Below are 22488 nucleotides of genomic sequence, written 5' to 3'. Positions count from 1 at the left end.
CAAGAAGTTTAATGTCCTATTACATATTGTTAACTTTTTAAAAACCTCTCTAAAATGTCTTTTAAAATTCCATTTTTATGTTATTTGGCACTTGAAGTGTGCTAAATAATATTAGACCCTAGAGCACTTCCTCTTCTGTAAAGAAATCTAAGGCCATTTTTTTCCCCAAATCTTCTTCCAAAGTGTAACTAAACATGAAATAGTCCCAGCTGGCCTCAGCATGCCCAGGTACCTGTTTCTAAATGTGCCGGATAATTGCATGCCCTGTGTGAGTTGTTATGATTAGAGACCGGTGGAATGATAGATGGCATGCATGTCAGATGTTGACGGGCACTGAAAGACTCATCTGAGTAAGTGTGTGCCCTTCAAAGGCCAACTATGCATTAATGCACTCGAGCATAAACCGTGCAGAACAAATGTAGCCTCGGGTGGATTTCTCTTTTCTTTGCTGCTTAGTTTGTGACATGATGGACTGACAAGTGAAGCTCAGACTTATTAGGGTGGTTGTGTCAGAAGACATTTTAGCTGAAATGAATTGAACCTTTCAGCTTACTTAATTTTTGGATGACTTTAGACAAAAGCTGATTGATGGCAACATTGCAACTTAAAGGCACAGCATGCTTGTTTGCCACTAGACACAACAAACAAAGGCATAGTTTGGTGATGCTGTAACTGAGTTTGGAATCATGGAAGTTGTGATCTTCATTACACCCTTCGGGACGCATGAATGAGCTGAAGTATTCAAAACTTAAAATGAGGGAAGCAGAGTAAGGCTGAAAGCAGTCAAATAGCTTTGAAGTGATTGCTAATGAGATAACAAGCATAATACAAAAGCAGCAGAGCTTTTATTATGCCAAAGTCCACTCCTTCCAGTTCTTCTGCTTGTGATTGTGTGGAGAACAAGCAGCTCTGTTTTATCATAGTAAACAAATTTCAAGGTTCTGTCATAATGCTGCTTTGTGCAGTGTAATAAAACTTATTATATCGTCTTTGGAGTTTCCTTGTTTTCTAAAAACACTCTAACTTGGAATTCGAAGGTGTAAGACTTCATTAATATGGTGACACTGTTTTTGTCACTCACTAAAACTGCTCATTATTTCACTGGATTTGAACATTCTTTAAAACATTTTTGAAAATTTAAGTTGATATTACAATATAGTGGTATAATCACTTGGTTTTGATACACATTTTGTTGAGTTACAGTACATTGCAACTACAGCTCAACCAATTCTAATTCGCATATGACTGTATGGTTGAGTTAGGGTTAGTACATGGACATGTACTTACATGGATATGTATTTAAGTGTCTTAAAATCAGTTGAATGCCTGTTGATGAAGCAGTATAAGCAGATATTAAACAATCTGCTAATACTATAATGATAATTAGTTTATATGTAGTTGCAATGTTATGTACAGTTGAAGTCAGAATTATTAGCCCCCCTAAATTATTAGTCCCCTTGTTTATTTTTTTTTCCCCAATTTCTGTTTAACGGAGAGAAGAATTTTTCAACACATTTCTAAACATAATAGTTTTAATAACTCATTTCTAATAACTAATTTATTTTATCTTTGTCATGATGACAGTAAACAATATTTGACTAGATATTTTTCAAGACACTTCTATGCAGCTTAAAGTGACATTTAAAGGCTTAATTAGGTAAAATAGGGTAACTAGACAGGTTAGGGTAATTAGGCAAGTTATTGTATAACGATGGTTTGTTCTGTAGACTATTGGAAAAATATAGCTTAAAGGGGTTAATAATTTTGACCATAAAATGGTTTATAAAAAATTATAACTGCTTTTATTCTAGCCAAAATAAAATATATAAGTCTTTCTCTAAAAGAAGAAATATTATCAGACATACTGTGAAAATGTAATGAAATCATTTGGAAAATATAAAAAAAGAAAAAAAAATTCAATGGGGGAGCTAATAATTCTGACTTCAACTGCCCTTCAATAGTTAAGAAATAGTTTGTTCTGATCTGTACCTTAAATAATAATAATAATTAAAATAATAATTAACTTAAATATACATTTGACCACCCCTGTAATGGTCCATACCATTGTGAATGCATGTTTGCAACAAAAATTATTATTTCATCGGTTTGAAACTGGCAAATTCAAAGCACCAACAGACAGTGTAAGTGTTCACTAAACATGTTCCTTGTAAAATAGTCATTTAAACTGTAGGTGTCTATAAAACTAGATGCATAGTTTGTATTTTATTATACACTTGCTTTCACATGGAAGTTTAGCGGTAAAATAAAAAAATATGTGCAGTTTTTCATGGACATCCCCTAATATGTTTATTTAAAATCACAAATGTCATTGAGAACAACTTAATATCCGTTAAAACACTGAAAACATAATCGAAAAACTTGACCCCCCCGATTGTCAATGTATAATTCGCATCCTGCACTCTCAGAAATAAAGATATGCGAGCTGTCACTGGGGTGGTACCTTTTCAAAAGGTACACATTTGTACTTTAAGGGTCCATATTGGTACCTCAGAAGTATATATTGGTACCAAACAATTTTAAGAGGAACACTTTTGTACTTTTTAGGTTCTATTATGCACCCTTAATGTACTAATATGGATCTTTTAGGTACAAATTAGTACTTTTTGAAAAGGTACCACCTTAGTGACAGCTCACGTACCTTTATTTCTGAGAGTGTGGTTATATTGGTGCCATGACCCGGATGGGAGTGAGATGTAAGGGGATCAGTGTAATGGAGGCTAGCTCTGTTCTCTGTTCTGACTCCCCTGATCAAGAAAGATGCTCTAGCGACAGACGCTTTAGGCCGCGGTCTATTGCCTCCTTGTTAGAGCCAACTCCTATGTAAAGAATTGCAGGTTCAATCCCAGAACAAGTGGGTGGTGTAGGTTACATACTGTACAAACTAAAAGTGCAAAAGGGATAATCAAAATAAAGTGATGCCAATATAACTGATGTAGTGTTTTTGGAGATTTTACTGAAAAAGTATTGTTACTAATAAAGAAATGATACTATTTTGCAGTTATATATTATGATTATTTGTGGCCTATTGCAGTTACATTCAGACCTTTTCAAATGTGACTTAAGTGAAATGAGCTTACCTGGTGCTATTAAGGGATGTGAAGAGGACACATTACGACTCATGTTCACTGCTTTCATCTCGGTTTGTCCCTCCTCTGCCTTCTTCACTCCATCCGAGGAAGCAGCGTTCAGGTTGTTTTTCCCGGCACCAGTGCTCTGGCTGGGTGTCTTGATAAGTGGGGTGGGCTGAATGGAGACAGGGGTCTGCTTTAGACTCAGTGCCTGGAGTCCTGTGGCCTGAGGGGTGGAAGACACCCCCTGGTGGTTGCGCAGGGCAAGGTTCTGCACCTGTAAAAGTCATAATGTGTCAATAAACCATTGAGTTTAAATATAATGAATTATCAGTTAAATAATAATTTTTATTTGAGTAAACTAGGGTCAAGTATAATTCAAATCCAATCATATGATCCTTATTCTAATGTGCTCAAATTAGAATCTTCAAAGAAAGATTGTAGTATTTTTTAAACATTAAAAATGATTGGAAATAACATATTTTCAACCCAGGCTCATTCTGATTACGCATGGTTATATACATTTTTGGAGAAAGCAAAATACATCCCAGGAGGTAAGTTTTTTTTTTGCAGTTTTTACTTTCACGAATCCGCCAGAGGCTGCTGTGTTCGCTTTTTCAGATCTGCTCTTCTCACCTAAATCCACCAGAGGCCGCTGTTGACTAACTTTTACTGACTGACTGACCAACCAATCATCCCCCTACCCTTCCCCTTCCCTAAACCCAACCAAAAGTATTTTGAAAAGCACATATTGACCCACTGACATACGTGTCGAGCTAACTGGAAAAACTGGTAACAGTGGGAAAGCCGTCCACATGCAGGTAAGCGGCCAGCTGGTAAGCGTGAAAAGAAACAGTGTCATACCGCCTCGTAGCATTCGTTTTAAAGAATAAATGTAGCCATACGTAGCTCTGGCTACATAATTCGCATTCTCCAGAAACGTACAGTATTGATCATTGAGTAAATTGGACCAAAGTGGACATAATTTGTTCATTTTATGGTTAGTTTTTTTCACTGTAAACCAAAACTTACCAAATTATGGCTTCAAATCCAAATATTGAAATGAAAATGTAATGACAGTATGTGACTGCAACGTCAAGCTTATATAGGGCTACGTTTTCAGAATGAACCTATTTTGCATATTTTGGAAAACTATATTCTATTAAGAGTAATTTATGTGTTTCTTTAAAATCAGTTTTGTACACAAATTAATAGATGTTTAATAAATGCACCAGTACCGAATTATATCTGAAATGCCCAGTAATCCTTTAGCATATTTATCAAGACATTCATAATTGAATACTTAAAGATCATTGTTTTGAGTAAAGCAAATTAATAAATGCAAATAGGACATGTTTTAGTACTTTTGGTTGTGCAAATATTATGGTAGTTTGCTTGTGTACCTGTGCAGAGGCAGACTGTGTGTTATTGGTTGTGTTAGTGTCAGACTGTAGAGCAGTTACTGTAGCAGTCGGGGCCAGGATCAGCTGAGAAGACAGAGGGACGGCTCGACCCAGACTTCTGGCTACATGCACAAGATTACTTTGCTGAGCCTGAAATAATCACACATAAGAATGCTCATTAACACAATGTCCTTAGGAATCTATAATATTCACTTACCAGCCACTTTATTAGCTTCACCTTAATAGTACTTGCTCTTGATTCTTTATGGATTTTATTTCATCAATTGTTGGAAACAGTTCGTCACCTTGGAATTATAAGGTTCTATCTGCGTTCTGAATGATTTTGAGATAATGAGCTTTAAAGTTTTTGCATTCCATAGCAAACAGTATGTGTGTAACATTTGTTTTTTAAATAAAAAGTCTTAAAATGTGAACAACTTAAAAAAAAAACATCCCATAATGTAAATAATTTGTCATTTAATAAAAATATGTCAATATCTCAATTTTGACAAAAATGTCAGATAGAACCTTAGAATTCTAAGGTGACGAATTTTCCAAAATATTTATGCCACATTGACATGAGAGCATAATGTAACTGGTAAAGATTTACCACAGAGAAAAGTGCAGATCTCCATGTACATCACTATTGGATAGAGGTCCGCTGAATGTGGATGCCTTTTGAAAACAGCGAACTCATTGTCATGTTCAAGAACCCAGTTTAGGATGATTTAAGCTGTTACTTGACTGTTTACCAGTGTCCTGCTGGAAGTAGCCATCGTAATATTAGTACACTGTGGTCATAAAGGGATGAATAGCAACAATACTCAGGTAGGCTGTGGAGTTTAAACTATAGCTTAAATTGTTGCTTCTGATGAGTCCAAAGTGTGTCAAGAAAAAGTAAACTATTTTTGCACCAGGTTGAACCTTTCAAATAAGGGCAGATGGATCTGTTTTCATGCTAAATGTTGACCCTAGCATCCAAAAATAAAGACTAAACAGACAATGCAAGCTTTCTCCAGACTTCTGTTGTTCATTTTTGGTGGTTAGGCCTATGAGTGAATTGTTGGCTCAGTTTGTGCTCTACTTCTGCTGCTGTAGCTTGTCTGCTTCGAGGTTTGATGTAAGTGGTTATGCGAGTTACATTTGCATTTTGTCATTTTGAACCAGCCTGGACATTGTCATCCGACAAGTACTACAACTCACCGGACATTATTTTATAAACCCTAGAGATATTTCTGGGTAAAAATCCCATCTCTGAAATATTTAGACCAGTCTTTACAGTATGTATGACACCAACAAACCCTATAAATTCAATTCAATCATCTTTTCTCCCCATTTTGTTGATCAGTTTGAATTTTAGCAAATGTTTACGTTCTCAAATTCATTGAGTTGCTATCACGTGATCCACCAATTCGATATTTGCATTAACAAGCAGTTAAACAGGTGTTCCTTATAATCTGGCCGGTGAGTGTACATAAAGCAGCTTCACAAACATTAGAAACTTGTGTTTGTAGGTAAGCAGGTGTGCTCACCATCTGTGCCCGCAGGTACATTTGAGCTTGGCTGGCTGTCAGGGTGGAGCTCGAGGCGTTGCCAAGCAACACCGCTTGCTGGGAAATCCCAGATGGGGCGGAGTTTACACTTTGGGCACGACTGATCAGCTGAGCGGCAGCAGGAGATGTGGTTAAATTAATCTGTGGGAGTTAGAGAGCCAGACTTGTGACATGAGAAGCCTATATGTTACGTCACATGCAAAAACAGAATATTGCAACCATTACAACATAAATATATGACAATTTTAGTATAGATGCATCCAAATAAATAAGCTTACTGTCGTCTGTGATGATCCACTCTGAGTAGATGAGGTCCCATTCTGGTTTGAACTCTGTCTACCGGCTGCTAAACTAGCCTGAGTGATAGAAACATGTTAGTCACAAAGAGTGAAGTGTGTTTAGGTGCATTATGTGTATGCGTTGGTATATGTCTACGCATGGTTAAGTCACCTGCTGGACTGCTGCGAGGCTCTGAAGCTGTGCTGTGCTGAGGTGCTGCTGCTGCAGGGCTGCTGTTTGCAACATCAGATGCTGCTGTTGAGCTGCATACATCTGCTGCAGGTACTGCGCTGCGGTGCTGGGCTGCCTATTCAGAGCCTGCTGGATCACCTACCATTTAAGACAGGTAGAGAAATCAGATTAGCATTCATTAATATGCCAAGGGCTTTAAATGCAGAGCAAGAAGGTTCAATTGAGAGCATAAGGAAACTTTAAATTAAGATAAGATTCTCATATATATATATATATAATAAGTTTAGATGTATATATATATATATATATATATATATATATATATATATAAATATAAATATACACACACACACACACATATATATATACACATATATACACATATATATATATACATATATATATATATATATATATATATATATATATATATATATATATATATATATATATATATATATATATATATATGTATGTATTAAATGTATAGTCAGATTTTTTTTCATTCAGTATATTAAAGACCAATTTTTCATCATTATTTTGTCTACATTCATTTACACTAATTTAACAGCTGTGTTTCTCCTTATTGTGTTACGTTATCTCTCATTTTTTTAATCACACAAGATTCAGAGAAATATCTGAGATTTTGCATTAAACATCAGGTCTGTAAGTGTAAAGTCTGTCAACTGCATTCCTGTTTGTTTAATATTCACTGAGCAGCCTTATTGGTTTGTTCCAGCATGCTCATTCTCAATACTTTGCATATGTCTCCTCCTTTTGATTAGAAAGTGAACTGCAACATGCCTAAAAAGATGCAGATTCTGTTGTTTTTCATTGCTGATTTTGCTTTCTTTGTCAGCCTTAACATTTAATATATTCAATATTGCATTATCCTAATACTAATTTAATTTGAAGCTGTTTTATTTTAACCCAAGTATTGCAAGGCATAAACCGTGGTCAATTTAGAAAACAATAATACACAAAAATTGCATCGAAAACCTTTTAAATTTTTATGAGATTTCATTAAAAATCACAACCAAATACATCCAATGTAAAAACAAATGCTAATTGTGTACTTTGATACTTTCATAGTAATGTTATCTCATAATAATGAATAATGTGGACAACAAATGAACCTTGCTTAACATTTGTTCTGTAATACTGATCTTGAGCTAGCATCCCATAACAACATTACATTCAGAAAAGCATTCCAAGCAAAATCAAAACAAAATGCTGAAATACCTGTACAGTTATTTGAGCAGATAGTGTAGATTCTGTAAGTGCATCGTTCTCATCACTAACGGTGCTTTCCTGTCATTTTTCTCCTGACTATAATACGTTCTCCAACATCATGCATTTCCGTTTGTCTCATCCTTTATGTCCTCACTGAACTGCCCACAACTGCACAGTTGCTAGGCAACAGGCATCCTGACCCCTGGTCTAAAGTGCAGTCTGAACTGAGTTTAAACCTGTCTGATCTCTGTTATGTCTGCAGTGCATTGTCAACAGTGTGTTTATATTATGTATTTGTTATATAATGCATGTATACTGTATGTAATGTTGCAATTTTTATATATATATATATATAATAATTAGAGTCTGCTTTAGAGGTTTTGAAAAGATCTTAATAATGTCTCATACTTTAAACCTAGATCTCAGTATAAATACTGATCATGGTTTCTTATTATATTCTACAACTCAAGAGATATGAGCCTCGTAATCATTTAAAAAGTGCACAAGTTTTACAACAGATATACTGTATTTGCCTGTTTGATAAATGTATATGGTATATATTATTATTATTAAATATGATTTTAATAAGTTATTAAAGAAATAGATTAATAAAAAATACAGATTATTATTTTATAATATGTATGTATGCATATTATGTACAAATATTATAATACATAATTAATAATCACAACTAAGTGAACGCCGATGGTGAAACTAAAATTATTTAAATATTTTATGTTGGTATATATTATAATAATTATAAAATATTGTTTTAATATGGTATTAATAAAGTAGATTAATAATAATAATAATAAGTATATATATGCATATTATGTGTACATATTATAATACATAATTAATAATCACAACTAAGTGAACGCCGATGGTGAAACTAAAATTATTTAAATATTTTGGGTTGGTATATATTATAATAATTATAAAATATTGTTTTAATATGGTATTAATAAAGTAGATTAATAATAATAATAAGTATATATGCATATTATGTGTACATATTATAATACATAATTAATAATCACAACTAGTGTACACAGATGGTGAATCTAAAAATATGTAAATATTTTGGATTGTTATATTTTATAATAATTATAAAATATGGTTTTATTATGCCATTAATAAAGTAGATTAATAAAAATACATTTTATAATTATATAATAATATGTATGTATAATACTCACAACTAAGTGAAAGCCAGTAGTGTAACTGAAATAATTATAATATTTTGGATTGTAATATATTATAATAAAATATTGTTTTAATATATTATTAATAAAGTGCATTAATAAAAATGACATATTTCAATTCTATTATAATATATATATATATATATATATATATATATATATATATATATATATATATATATATATATATATATATATATATATATATATGCATATTATGTGTACATATTTTAATACATAATTAATAATCACAACTGTGAATGCCGAATGTGAAACTGAAATTATTTGAATATTTTGGATTGTTATATATTATAATAGTCATACAATATGGTTTTAATATGTTATTAATAAAGTTGATTGATAAAAATACATGTTATAATAATATTATAATATGTACAGTATGTATGCATATTATGTATGCAAAATCATCACAACTAAGTGAATGCCGTTGGTGAAACTGAAATTATTTGAATATTTTAAATTGTTATATATTATAATAATTATAAAATATTGTTTTAATATGTTATTAATAACATAGATTAATAATTATCAGGGCTCGAAATTAACTTTTTTACTTGGTAGCACCGGTGCTCCCAACTTCAAATATTTAGGAGCACCAGAAAAAATTTAGGAGCACCAGAAAAAATTTAGGAGCACCAGAAAAAAATTTAGGAGCACCAGAAAAAAATTTAGGAGCACCCACCAAAAATGAATGAGCACAGCTGCAAATTGTTTTTTAAGGGATTTATTGTATTTTAAAACAATATTAATAGGACTAACAAAAACCAGAAACAACTATCTAACTAAAGCTGCGAAGACATTGATATTTGTGTGCAATAATTCCAAAATGAATGTCTAATAATTAGGCCATAGAATATTAATGATGATGAAAATGACAATAATAGTAACAATGAATTACATTTCTCATTATGATGCTGCCTTGAATGTGCATGAATGTAGGTTATCTGCTATTAAAAGTCTGTTACTTTATGAAAAATAATTGTATAGTTTGCATCAAACAAAAATGAAGCATTGCAGTAAGAAATATTTATTTTGTACTGCTGTTTTTATATGCATGTCAATTTAATAAATAATATTTCTGATACAAAACAAACAAAAGATTATAATAAATCATTCAATTCAATGATGAAAGCTGTAAAGCAGTAATCAGTAAATAAATAAAAAAATAATATACAACTCAAAAAAGAATAGACAAAAGAAAGTAAGTAAAGTCTCACTTCTATCACTCTTTAAAAGTTTTGGTTTCAGTTTGTGTCAATTTAAAGGTTCAGTCTGAGCTGATCTTCATTTTTCTGTGTTTGTGGAAAGCAGGCGAGTCAGCCGACCCAATTAATAAGTAGGCAGCGCAAGATTATTGCGCTAACCATCGGCGCAAATCCGGTCTTTGTTATGAGCCGCAGTTTCAGTGTAAACTTAGTAAAGGCGAGCTTCTTTGGCGATGATGCAGTATTAGATTTGACTTTTAGCGGACATTTGCGCTGAACACGCAGTGAATGCGACGCATGGAGATTCGGGCACCTTCTCCAAGAAGCGTGTACTCGATTGATCTCAGCTGGCGGATCATTATTCACCACGTGACGTGTCATGATCGCTTTCATCTGCGCCTCAACTTTAGGTGGGGTTTTCAAACTTGTGTGCTTTAAGTTTTTACTCTTCAGCCGTTTGCATTTCCTGTGGTCATAAAAGCTCCTTCCCTGTCATCTGACAGCGGAATACCTTGAGTGAATGACAGCTAATATGAACCAATATAGCGGCAGGGAAGAGCGATTCAGCACGTTTTTACAAAAAATCAAAACAGGTCGCACTACAACCATCTGCAGTCGCACTAATGCTCCCAGATATATTATGAGGTCGCATAGATTAATTTTCGGGCGCATATGCGACCAAAATGGTCGCAATTTCGAGCCCTGATTATGGTATGTATATATGCATATTATAATACATAAATAATAATTACATCTACAGTAAGTGAACGCCGGTGGTGAAACTGAAAAAATTTGAATATTTTAGATAGTTATTTATTATAATTATAAAATAGGGTGTTATTATGTTATTAATAAAGTAGAATATTAAAAAGACATAATATTTATATATGCATCTTTTGTATACATATTATAATACATAATTAATAATCACACCTAAGTGAATGCTGGTAGTGAAACTAAAATAATTAGAATATTTTGAATTGTTATATATTATTCAACTATTCATTCATTCATTTTCTTTTCGCCTTAGTCCCTTTATTAATCCGGGGTCGCCACAGCGGAATGAACCGCCAACTTATCTTTTATGCAGCGGATGCCCTACCAGCTTCAACTTATCTCTGGGAAACATCCATATGCACACATTCACACTCATACACTACGGACAATTTAGCCTATATCAATTCACCTGTACCTCATGACTTTGGACTTTAGGGGAAACCGGAGCACCCGGAGGAAACCCATTCGAATGCAGGGAGAACATGCAAACTATACACAGAAATGCCAACTGTCCCAGCTGAGGCTCGAACCAGCGACCTTCTTGCTGTGAGGTGACAGCAATACCTGCTGCGCCACTGCATCACCCTGTTATATATTATAATAACTATAAAAGTATTGTTTTAATATATTATTAATAAACTTGATTAATAAAAATACATATTATAGTTTTATTATAATATGTATGTATGAATATTATGTATACATACATACGATAATACATAATAATCAAAACTAAGTGAACGCTGGTGGTTAAACTGAAATAGTTTAAATAATTTGGATTGATCAGATTGGATTTTTCTCTTTTCAGAAGTATTTTTCATGCATGATAGTGCTACACACTGTACATCATGATCATTATTAATATGAACTGTAATTGTAATAATGAGGCATTTGACTCTTAATATTGTTGTTGTTATATTAAAGCAAACTTTTAAATATAAATGACAGATAAATAAATGATCAAAATCACACAGCTAAAATTGATCAAGGCCTAATTGCTTGCTATTTAAATTTGAAATACGGAGACCTGTGTGATTTCTAAACCTCCACATTACACATTTTGTGACTATGGGTGGCTATTATGACTATGCAGCTTGGGCTTCAGCTCTTAAACACACCAGCAGAGGGCAGTATAGACTTAAATTCTACTTTTTTAAAACAATTAAGCAAGAAAAAGTGATGTGTGGTGCAATGCAGTAAGTGGATTGTTAGGAGAAGGTTTGACCAGGACAATGGGGGTGGTGATGAGGGTGTACTGTACATGCACACGGACATTAGAACTGCGAATGTTATGCACTTGCAAACTCTTGAAGAAATGTGAATTGATTCATTCGTAGTGTGAGTGTGATGCGCACCTGTACGGTCTGTCGGTCAGGTATGCCGCTGTATACAGATATCTGAGGAACGGCCTGTCTCGCGCTGCTCGTGCTGCTGCTGGTGGAGCTGGCAGTGCTGGCAGTGGAGGCGCTGGTGGTGCTTGTGGAGTTTGTAGTGGATGTGCTGGTACCCGTAGTGCTGCTGGCACTGGCGGCAGGAGTGCTCTGCTCACCCTCCATTGTGCCGCCCCGATGCTTCACCTTTGAACCACGACTGCCCCGCTGCCACACTCGACGCAAACTATGAGAGAGAAACAGAAGAACAGTTTGAAAGGTACTCAAAAAATACTTAGTAATGTCTCTGTCAATGTTTTCAAACGATTATATTAGATTTTCCAAAGTCAAACAAGTGCCAATTTCACACCTGTCACATCCATAACGGAGAGCTGTCACATTCATAACTAAGCTTTTTCCTCATAACTGCAACAATGTAAAATAAAATAAAATGTTCTATAGTGAGCTAACTGTTCTTTTTTGATTATAAAAATACCATAATATGTTTGCAGATATTTAAGAAAGATTATAAGTGAACATTCTTGTTTACCTGATCTCACGAGAAAACGTAAGTATTTTACGTTTTGCCAGTTTAGTGGCTAATTCATACGAATTTGTACGAGTTCAGTCGTACGAAATGGTACGATTTTAAAAAGGAGGCATGGCACCGAACCCCACCCCTAACTCCAACCGTCATTGGGGGATGAGCAAATCGTACTAAATTGTACGAATTAGATCGTACGAATTCATTCGAATTAGCCACTAAATTAAAAAGTTACGAATTGCCGTGAGATTGTGTTGGAAAAACAATGCCAAAGTTAGAGATTCTGCTTTGAAAATGTGCATTACATACAGGAACGTCTGTCTTTGTTTTGGTCATTTAACCCGCCCGATGCCAGTTTAGCCAATTATATTTCAACACCCTGGGTTGCCTTGGTGGAAAACAGTGTATTTCAGTCATTCCATTCAATTCAATTTAATTCACCTTTATTTGTATAGCACTTTTACAATGTAGATTGTGTCAAAGCAGCTTCACATAAAAGATCATAGTAAATTGGAACAGTGTAGTTCAGTATTCAGTGTTTAAGTTCAGCTTAGTTCAGGGTGATTTAATAATCACTACTGAGGGACTAAACACTGAAGAGCAAATCCATCGATGATTAGCTCTACTGATCCCAAACCATGCAAGCTAGTGGCGACAGCGGAGAGGGGGAAAAAAACTTCACCAATTGGCAAAAGTAAAGAAAAACAAACCTTGAGAGAAACCAGACTCAGTTGGGCACGACCATTCAATTTCTCCGCTGGCCAAACAGTCATTCAGTCATGAAGGCTCTCAAAGCATGTGTCTGTGACCGTAATGAGACCTCTGATGGACAGTAGCAGTCTCCGAAATAAGACGCAGAGAGAGTCCCACATGAGATTTTTAGCAAATAATATAAATATGAGTGCAAACATTAGGTGAGCATGTTAAATTGCAACATTGTGTCCCAGCAACACGCTACGTGAGGAGATTTGCAGTAATAAGCAATTTGGCTGTTTGCACCAGACGAAACACGATAGAAATTAAAATACAGCCATTCAGAAGCACAGAACATGTACTCACTCAGTAAATGGTAAGGTTTATAATCTAATTAATACATATTAAATCTCTTTAACATTATTAAATCACTGATCTGAGTTGGTTTAGAGTCACGGTTCTAAAGTTCAGTTTCAAATGGTTTATTTTATTTTCAAGATCTGAGGTGAACTATCCGCTGCTGCTTATAGTATATGGCAATCAATATCATGTAAAATAGCATTTAAACTCACATTGTTAGCATTTAAGACTGAATAAAGCACATGAGGTGTACCTGAGGTGATCATTGTCAGTTTTCTGTTGTTCAGCTGTGAGAAATAGAAGCTGTTTCTAATATATCAGTTCGAGGATTTGGTTAGAACAAAAAGTCCTTTTAATATGGAGAATAGTCCTTCTGTCGCGTGCCGTTACTTTTATTTTGAAGACGATTTAAATCTGTCTTAAGGCTCGATAGTCAGACTTATTTTAGCCTGCGCTTGCATTTGTTCTGATCCAGGTATGCAATACCTAGTTCAAACTCTGGGTGTCAAACTTACATACTCCTCCTTTAATTCGCAGAATTTCTACAAAGTATGTTGTATACTGCAAATTCGCAGACTTTACACATCCATAACACACGTTTAATTGCCTATTTTCAAATATAAAAAATGTTTACAGATTAATTTTTTTTTTCTAATCCTATAACTCTGTGGTTAGTTGTTTTGGAAAATATGAACAGATGTTTTAATATAATGTTAACATATACCTACTCGGAATTTATGGTTTACATTTTTACCGTAAATGTCATATCCATAATGAGGCGACCAGGTGGCGCAGTGGTTAGCACTGTTACCTCACAGCAAGAAGGTCGCTGGTTCAAACCCTGGCTGGGTCAGTTGGCATTTTTGTGTGGAGTTTGCATGTAGTGTATGTGTGTGAATGAGTGTATATGGATGTTTCCCAGTACTGGGTTGCAGCTGGAAGGGCATCCACTGTGTAAAACAAATGCTAGATAAGTTGGCTGTGGCGACCCCTGATAAATAAAGGGACTAAGCCGAAAGAAAACGACGGTTTAGGTAATGGATTAGTGTGCAGGAATACATAATTAGACCGTGAGTACTAATAAACAAGTACTAATAAACAAAAAATTATTTTAATAATAACACTAATATTTTAAAAATAAGCAACTAGAAAAAATCTAGCATTGTTACTTAAACTAAAGTACTACCAAAAAAAATAGCTTGACCAAGTGCACATCAGGTAACCTAAAGGTGAATTAAAAATGGAAAAAATAGTAAGTGGATCCAGATGTAAATCACACACAAATTCACATCCAGGTACTCACTTGATAAGTAAAAAAGTTGTTATTCTATCACTGATCTATATATTAAAAAGAAACCAATGTGCGTCAGCTAACAGGCATTTACTTGCTATGTGAAAGTATGGATGTGGATTTTTAAAATTTATTATTTATTTAGTGTCTGTGCTTTCCAACTGGATCCACTTATAACTTGTTTTTCAACAATTTCTAGCTATGAAAGATTTAAATGTGATGCACTGGCAAAAACACTAATACCATAGTATTCTATAAAAACGTTTTGAGGTAAACCTGATACATGACTTGTCATCGTCTGTAAAAATGGCAGTTTTATATAGATACAAAAATTGAAAGCCCTGATAGTCATCAATGTTAAAATCACTTCATTCATATTCTGTTCTTTGCTGGAAACGACATTATAATTGCATTCACGTTCATCCCGGATACTGAGTTTGAGTGTAACATTTCAGCAATCCTTTTTTTCTGCAGTTTCTGGTTACCACTACATGAACGGCCACGGATGATGGATTAGCCACCGAGTCAGAAGAGTTGCCCATGTCAATATGTGAAACAGTATCATGTTAAAGGTTGTCAAACAATACTTGCATCAAGAGGAGTTAAGGATTGTCTGGGACTGGGTTCAATACAAGTAAAGCTTTGCCAAAATGCTGTTGGTTAGCACAGACAATCATTTCACATTTATAAAAGCTTCATTTACTGTAATGCACTTATAATGGAGGTATTTCTTCAAAACTTTCATCAGTTAAACAAAGAGAAAACTGAATCATTGCATCTGTGTGAGGAATGAGTTTCTCAAGGTGAATGTGTACCTTGGCTCTAAGGGTCAAGCAACAAAAAATAAGGTCAAAAATCTTGATGTGATTCTGGAGTCAGATCTTAATTTCATTAGTCATGTCAAAGCAGTAAGTATATCAGCGTACTACCATCTCAAAAACATTGCAAGAATTAGATGCTTTGTTTCCAGTAAGGACTTTTCAGGCTTTTATCACCAGCAGAGTGGATTACTGCAATGGCCTCCTTACTGGCTTTCCCAAAAAGACAGTTACAGCTCATCCAGAACTCTGCTGCCAGGATTCTATCCAGAATCAGAAAATCAGAGCACATCACACCTGTCCTCAGGTCTTTACACTGACTCCCAGTTACATTCAGAATACATTTTAAAGTATTATGAGTTGTAATCACCAAATGGCCTAAGACCTCAATACATTACAGATACAGTATGCTCACTGAATAAGAAACTAACAGATCACTCAGATCTTTAGGGTCAAGTAAATTAGAACACTTTGAATTACCATTGTGTATAAAATGTGCAATACAAATAAACTTGCCTTGCCGATTTCTGGAGAGGAAATAGCAATAAACTGTTTTTATTTACATTTACATTTACATTTAGTCATTTAGCAGACGCTTTTATCCAAAGCGACTTACAAATGAGGACAAGGAAGCAATTTACACAACTAAGAGCAACAATGAATAAGTGCTATAGGCAAGTTTCAGGTCTGTAAAGTCTAAGAAGGGAAGTATTAATGGTATTAGTATTTTTTTTTATTTATTTTTTTTTTTTGTGCAGTTAGTGTGATATTCAAAGAGGCAACTGCAGATTAGGAAGTGAAGTGGAGACTAAATAGTTGAGTTTTTAGTCGTTTCTTGAAAGTAGTGAGTGACTCTGCTGTTCTGATGCAGTTAGGGAGTTCATTCCACCAACTGGGCAGATTGAGCGTGAGCGTTCGCGAAAGTGATTTCTTCCCTCTTTGGGATGGAACCACGAGGCGACGTTCATTCACAGAACGCAAGTTTCTGGAGGGCATATAGATCTGCAGAAGTGAGAGCAGATAAGAAGGAGCAAGGCCAGAGGTCACTTTGTAGGCAAACATAAGAGCTTTGAATTTGATGCGAGCAGCAACTGGCAGCCAGTGCAAACGGACTAGCAGCGGAGTGACATGTGCTCGTTTAGGTTCATTGAAGACCACTCGTGCTGCTGCATTCTGGAGCAGCTGAAGAGGCTTGATAGAGTTAGCTGGAAGCCCAGCTAGTAGAGAGTTGCAGTAATCCAGTTTGGAGAGAACAAGAGCTTGAACAAGGAGTTGAGCTGCATGTTCAGATAAGAAGGGTCGGATCTTTCTGATGGTATAAAGTGCGAATCTGCAAGATCGAGCAGTTCTAGAGATGTGGTCAGAGAAGTTTAGTTGGTCATCAATCGTTACTCCAAGGCTTTTCACCATTTTGGATGCAGTAATGGTTGCCCCATCCATCTGGATTGAAAAGTTATGGTGTAGAGACGAGTTGGCAGAAACTACAAGCATTTCCGTTTTTGCGAGATTCAGCTGAAGATGATGATCTTTCATCCAATGTGAAATATCCAACAGGCAAGCTGAGATACGAGCTGGAACCGAGGGATCATCAGGATGAAAAGAGAGGTATAGCTGGGTATCATCAGCATAGCAGTGGTAGGAGAATCCATGTCTCTGGATGACTGGTCCTAGAGATGAAGTGTAGATGGAGAAGAGAAGTGGCCCCAGAACAGAGCCTTGAGGTACCCCAGTGTTTAGATGCTGTAGGTTGGACACCTCTCCCTTCCAAGACACCCTGAATGACCTGTTAGAGAGGTAAGATCTGAACCATTGTATAACAGTGCCCGCAACGCCCAGTGACTCGAGCGTAGATAGCAGGATCTGGTGGTTGACAGTGTCAAAAGCAGCTGACAAGTCCAGCAAAATGAGGACTGATGATTTAGAGTCTGCTTTAGCCATTCTGAGATCCTCCACGACCGAGAGCAGGGCAGTCTCAGTTGAGTGGCCTTTCTTAAAGCCGGATTGCTTGTTGTCCATGAGATTGTTTTGAGTAAGAAAGTCCAGAACTTGATTGAACACTACTTTCTCCAGAATCTTGGCCATGAATGGAAGCAGGGATACTGGTCTGTAGTTTTCAAGTAGCGTATGGTCCAGGTTGGGTTTCTTTAGCAGTGGGGTTACCCTAGCCTGCTTAAACGAAGTGGGGAATAAACCAGAGTCAAGAGATGTGTGGTAATTATGTGAGTCAGTGTTGGTATGACTGCAGGAGAGATGGCTTGCAAGAGATGAGAGGGAATGGGATCGAGTGAACAATACTTGCATCAAGAGGAGTTAAGGATTATCTGGACTGGATTCATTACAAGTTAAGATTTGCCAAAATGCTGTTGATTAGCACAGACAATCATTTTGCATTTATTAAAGCTTCATTTACTGTAATGCACTTATAATGGAGGTATTTCTGGTCAGGAAATAGCAATAAACTACATTTTTATATACTTTGTTACATGGTTAATATAACAAAACAACTTAATTAGCTTGTCTGTGAATCTTCACATTCAGTCTCTGTTACTTCTACATATTAATAATGGTTCATATTATTACTGTTTGTAATGTATTAATAGCAAAAAGATGCAGCCTTGGTGAGCATAACAGACTTTCAGAAACATTTTTATCCAAACATTTTTTCTCCATCATGCCATTAGTGCACTACAATAGAGATCATGGTTTTAGACTTTAACTAAATCTAGTTTTCTGCGGTAATCAGAAGCAAGGACTATTGATAGCGTGTACCTGAAACATTTTTTAACATTAGACACAACCCAGCAAACAATTTTGTGTTTAATAGATGTCTAACATCTAAACGTAGACAGTTTAAACTAATAAACCAAAACTAGACGACTCATCAAATAAAAATAAATGAATGACTACATATAAAGTCTGTCTTATCTGTCTATTTGATGAATAATAGTTTTGGGCTATTCTTAGATGTCTATTAGATTTTCATTTACAGCCCAAATTTAGACTTAATTTAGCCAAGATGACTATGTTTAGATGTTTATTAGACATAGACATCTTTTAAAAACAAAAAAACTCTTGCTCCGAATTTACAGTATTTCAAGAGAGTCATATATGTGTCTCCATACTACAAACATTAAGCATGTAATCAGTGCTAATGAATGAAAAATAGGTGCTTGAGCTGGATGTTCACCCATCTAAATCTGATCACTGGAGTGGCCACAGGCACTGCTGGTAAATGACTTTTCCTCCATATTCATTCTGTCTCTGTCTTTTGGGGTTTGTTATGCAGGGATAGAAAGGGGGTAATGGGATTGAGATGGGGGACAGAAAGAGAAACAGTGTTTGGACTGAGGGGGGGTGGGGGGGTGTTAGAGGGGAAGTGTGGCATGGTTTCAATTATACTCATTTAATTACTCACACACACGTGGTTGAAAGCCACTAACCCCACACTCTTCGCCCCCTCCTCAGCTACCCCAAATCGCCCCCTCTTTACCCACAACAAACCATTATGCCTCCCCCTTTCTAGGTCTGTTATTACGCCAAGAGATGGTGTAATATCAATGAGCCCTCCCCCTAAGCCATTTCCTGCGCTCCAAAGAACTAATGGAGTTGGGCATTGTAATTAGATAATCTAAATATAAGTCCTGGGCTTCATTAATATGCATTAATAGAAGGGCCATAGGGACATCTGAGAACATGGTTACAGAATTAGAATATTATAAAAAGTTATTCAAAATCTAACAGACAAAGTTTACTTTGTGTTTACAATGGCATATGCTGTCTTTATAATTGTGCATAATTGCATACCTTTTAACCATTTTAATCCATGCTGTTTAAAAAAAAAAATGCTTGGCAGTTTCATTTAAACAATGAGATATTTGTGTTTGGCTACAAGTGTTCTGGCTATTAACATGTAGAAACAATATGTAGTAGGTTATCTGAACATTTCGTACATTTAGAAACTTGGCATACTGGAGAGATTTTAGTAGTCACAGCATTTTCCGATGTTATCAGCTCTATTTCTTAGTACAAATCAGAACAAGCTACAATGGAAATGCATCCTTGCATGCCATACATTCATGATTAAAGCCTGCTTAGTTCTTATTTAGCACTTGATTGGGTCTGCTAATGAGAGGGAAGCTGTAATGTTGAGTCCACGTCCCGGGCCCCTCAGAGGTTTCCGCACCATCCAACCATATGCATCCAGCCAATGAGAGGCTGTCCACTTTGTACACAACTATTAAATGCGCTGTCACCTTTTAGCAGAGCTAAAAATAATCCTGCCAGCAATTCCAAAACAGAACAAACTAGCAGACCCTTCTAGGATTGAGAAAAGTTAAAGGGTAGGATGGAAGGATGAGAATGGTGATGGATGACACAGAAAACAGATGTGCATCAATATGCATGAATTTCAGAGACATCCAGGTTAGCCAAGGGCCCACCTCTCAGACAAAAACCCAGCTCCTACCTTTTCTGTGGGGCAGCACGAGCTCCATTTGGACCCGTGGTGAGCCCCATGCCTCAGGACCCTAATGCTTCTTTGTCTAGTGTGCGTTCTGCACCCCAATCCTGCCAGATCACTGCTAGCATCCACCGTCCCAGTCGCCAGGCACAGACACACTCACTCTCTCTCTCTCCTGTTTCTCTCCATCTAACACGCGCATACGAGCCCCCCCGTTTCTGTGGTTTCCTAGCGACAGCCAACTGGGGGTGTCTTTCAGAGCCCTATTGCAGAGCTGTGCTCTGATTGGACAATTGGTTCTTCTCTAATGAGAATGATGGTAATGATTTTTTATCCCCCTCTATAAGCACCAGCATGCCCCCCGTTTCAGAATATTCACTGGTGATGGCTCGCACTGCCAAAACAGAGGGAAAGACCTGTCCCAAAATAATAGGCCTGGAAGGAAATGTCATATTTATAGGGATATTTAAATTTGAGTAAAATATTCTTTTTTCATTATAATTTCTGCTAATAATATTGTATGTAAGAATTGTCTTTTATTACCAGTGGGTGATGGCAATGTGTTAAAAATGTTTAATGGTTATCTACAAAAGCCTGTATGTTTATTTGAAAATCACTTGATGTTTCTTTCTTGGAAAAAATGAAATGGGTGTGATAGATATTTAGCAAAGATTTTAAGTTTCACAAATGGGGATCTATATAGTTTATAGTCTCAAATATACTGAATAAGCACCCTTACAGTGTGATACAGTATGAATCACCTCATCTGTTGGTGTGATGCTGGTGAATTATAGAGTTTGTGCAAATATATTAATAATATTAATCAGTGAGTGATTTCTAAACTGCTGTTTTACCACCGCTGTCATTTTTTCATGTGTGTGTTTATTTTGTTATGCATAAGTATATTCACATATTCATGTAAACTGTGCTGTTGTGTAAACAGTGGCTTAATGTTAGTGATCAAAAACAAAATCGTCACATTAAGTTTACTTATTTATTTTCCTTTGGCTTAGTCCCTTTATTTATCAGGGGTCGCCACAGGGGAATGAACTGCCGACTTTTCTTGCATGTTTTACACAGCGGATGCCCTTTCAGTTGCAACCCAGTACTGGGAAACATCCCTATACACTCATTCACATCACCACCACCAGCCTGAATTGTTGATACAAGGCAGGACGGATTTATGCTTTAATGTTGTTGATGCCAAATTCTGACGCTACCATTCAAATGTTGCAGCAAAAATCAGACTCATCAGACCAGGCAACGTTTTTCCAATCTTCTGTTGTACAATTTTGGTGAGCCTTTGCGAATTTTAGCCTCAATTTCCTGGTCTTAGCTGACAGGAGTGGTGCCTAGTGTGGTCTTCTGCTGCTGTAGCCCATCTGCTTCAAGGTTAGACGTGTTGTGCATTCAGAGATGCTCTTTTGCATACCTCGGTTGTAACGAGTGGTTATTGAGTTACTGTTGCCTGTCTATCAGCTCAAACCAGTCTGGCCATTCTCCTCCGAACTCTGGCAAGGCATTTGCGCCCACAGAATTGCCGCTCACTGGATATTCTCTCTTTTTCCGACCATTCTCTGTAAACCCTATAGATAGTTGTGCAAGAAAATCCCAGTAGGTCAGCAGCTTCTGAAATACTCAGACCAGCTAATCTGAAATACCCCTAAAAATACCACATGATGGCCTAAATAGCCAAAAGGAGCAACAACATCTCTAACCTAGAATATTTTAGATGACTTCCCAAGCATTTAGATTAGCTTCACAACCGGTAACACCACATACATCCTCACAAGTAGTTATTAAATTGTTACTATGGTATGTGTTATGAAAAACACAAACAGTAGCCTGTCAACTCGCCTTTAGTAAGTAAGTGAGTAATGTGTATTTATATAACACATTTATCATGTATGGTCTTACACCCAAAGAGCTTCACAATCATGAGGGGGGTCTCTCCACACCACCACCAGTGTGCAGCATCCACTTGGATGATGCGACG

The 22488-nt window shown here is 36.0% G+C and overlaps 1 protein-coding gene and 1 long non-coding RNA gene across 10 annotated transcripts in view; one reads left to right on the top strand and one right to left on the bottom strand.

The window, feature by feature from the left end:
* The window catches only part of phc2b (polyhomeotic homolog 2b (Drosophila)), a 61810-nt gene that overhangs the window by 23516 nt on the left and 15806 nt on the right, over nucleotides 1-22488 (bottom strand). For 2 of the 9 annotated variants that reach the window (XM_087255298.1, XM_087255299.1), the window contains exons 2-7: nucleotides 12313-12574; nucleotides 6496-6654; nucleotides 6324-6401; nucleotides 6025-6186; nucleotides 4493-4642; nucleotides 3099-3366 (exon numbers count right to left, since the gene is read on the bottom strand). In XM_087255298.1, the coding sequence (XP_087111424.1) occupies nucleotides 3099-3366; nucleotides 4493-4642; nucleotides 6025-6186; nucleotides 6324-6401; nucleotides 6496-6654; nucleotides 12313-12513 (1018 nt within the window). In that variant the 5' untranslated portion in view covers nucleotides 12514-12574. 9 annotated transcript variants of the gene reach the window in all.
* The window catches only part of LOC141386356 (uncharacterized), a 45002-nt gene that overhangs the window by 12072 nt on the left and 10442 nt on the right, over nucleotides 1-22488 (top strand). The gene's annotated exons all lie outside the window — the stretch shown is intronic.

The sequence above is a fragment of the Danio rerio genome, chromosome 6 (assembly GCF_052040795.2).
Source record: "Danio rerio strain M-AB ecotype USA chromosome 6, GRCz13ab, whole genome shotgun sequence".
Classification (NCBI taxonomy): Eukaryota; Metazoa; Chordata; class Actinopteri; order Cypriniformes; family Danionidae; genus Danio; species Danio rerio.
Note: the sequence above shows the minus strand (reverse complement) of the source record. Positions and strands in the feature narration are given on the sequence as shown.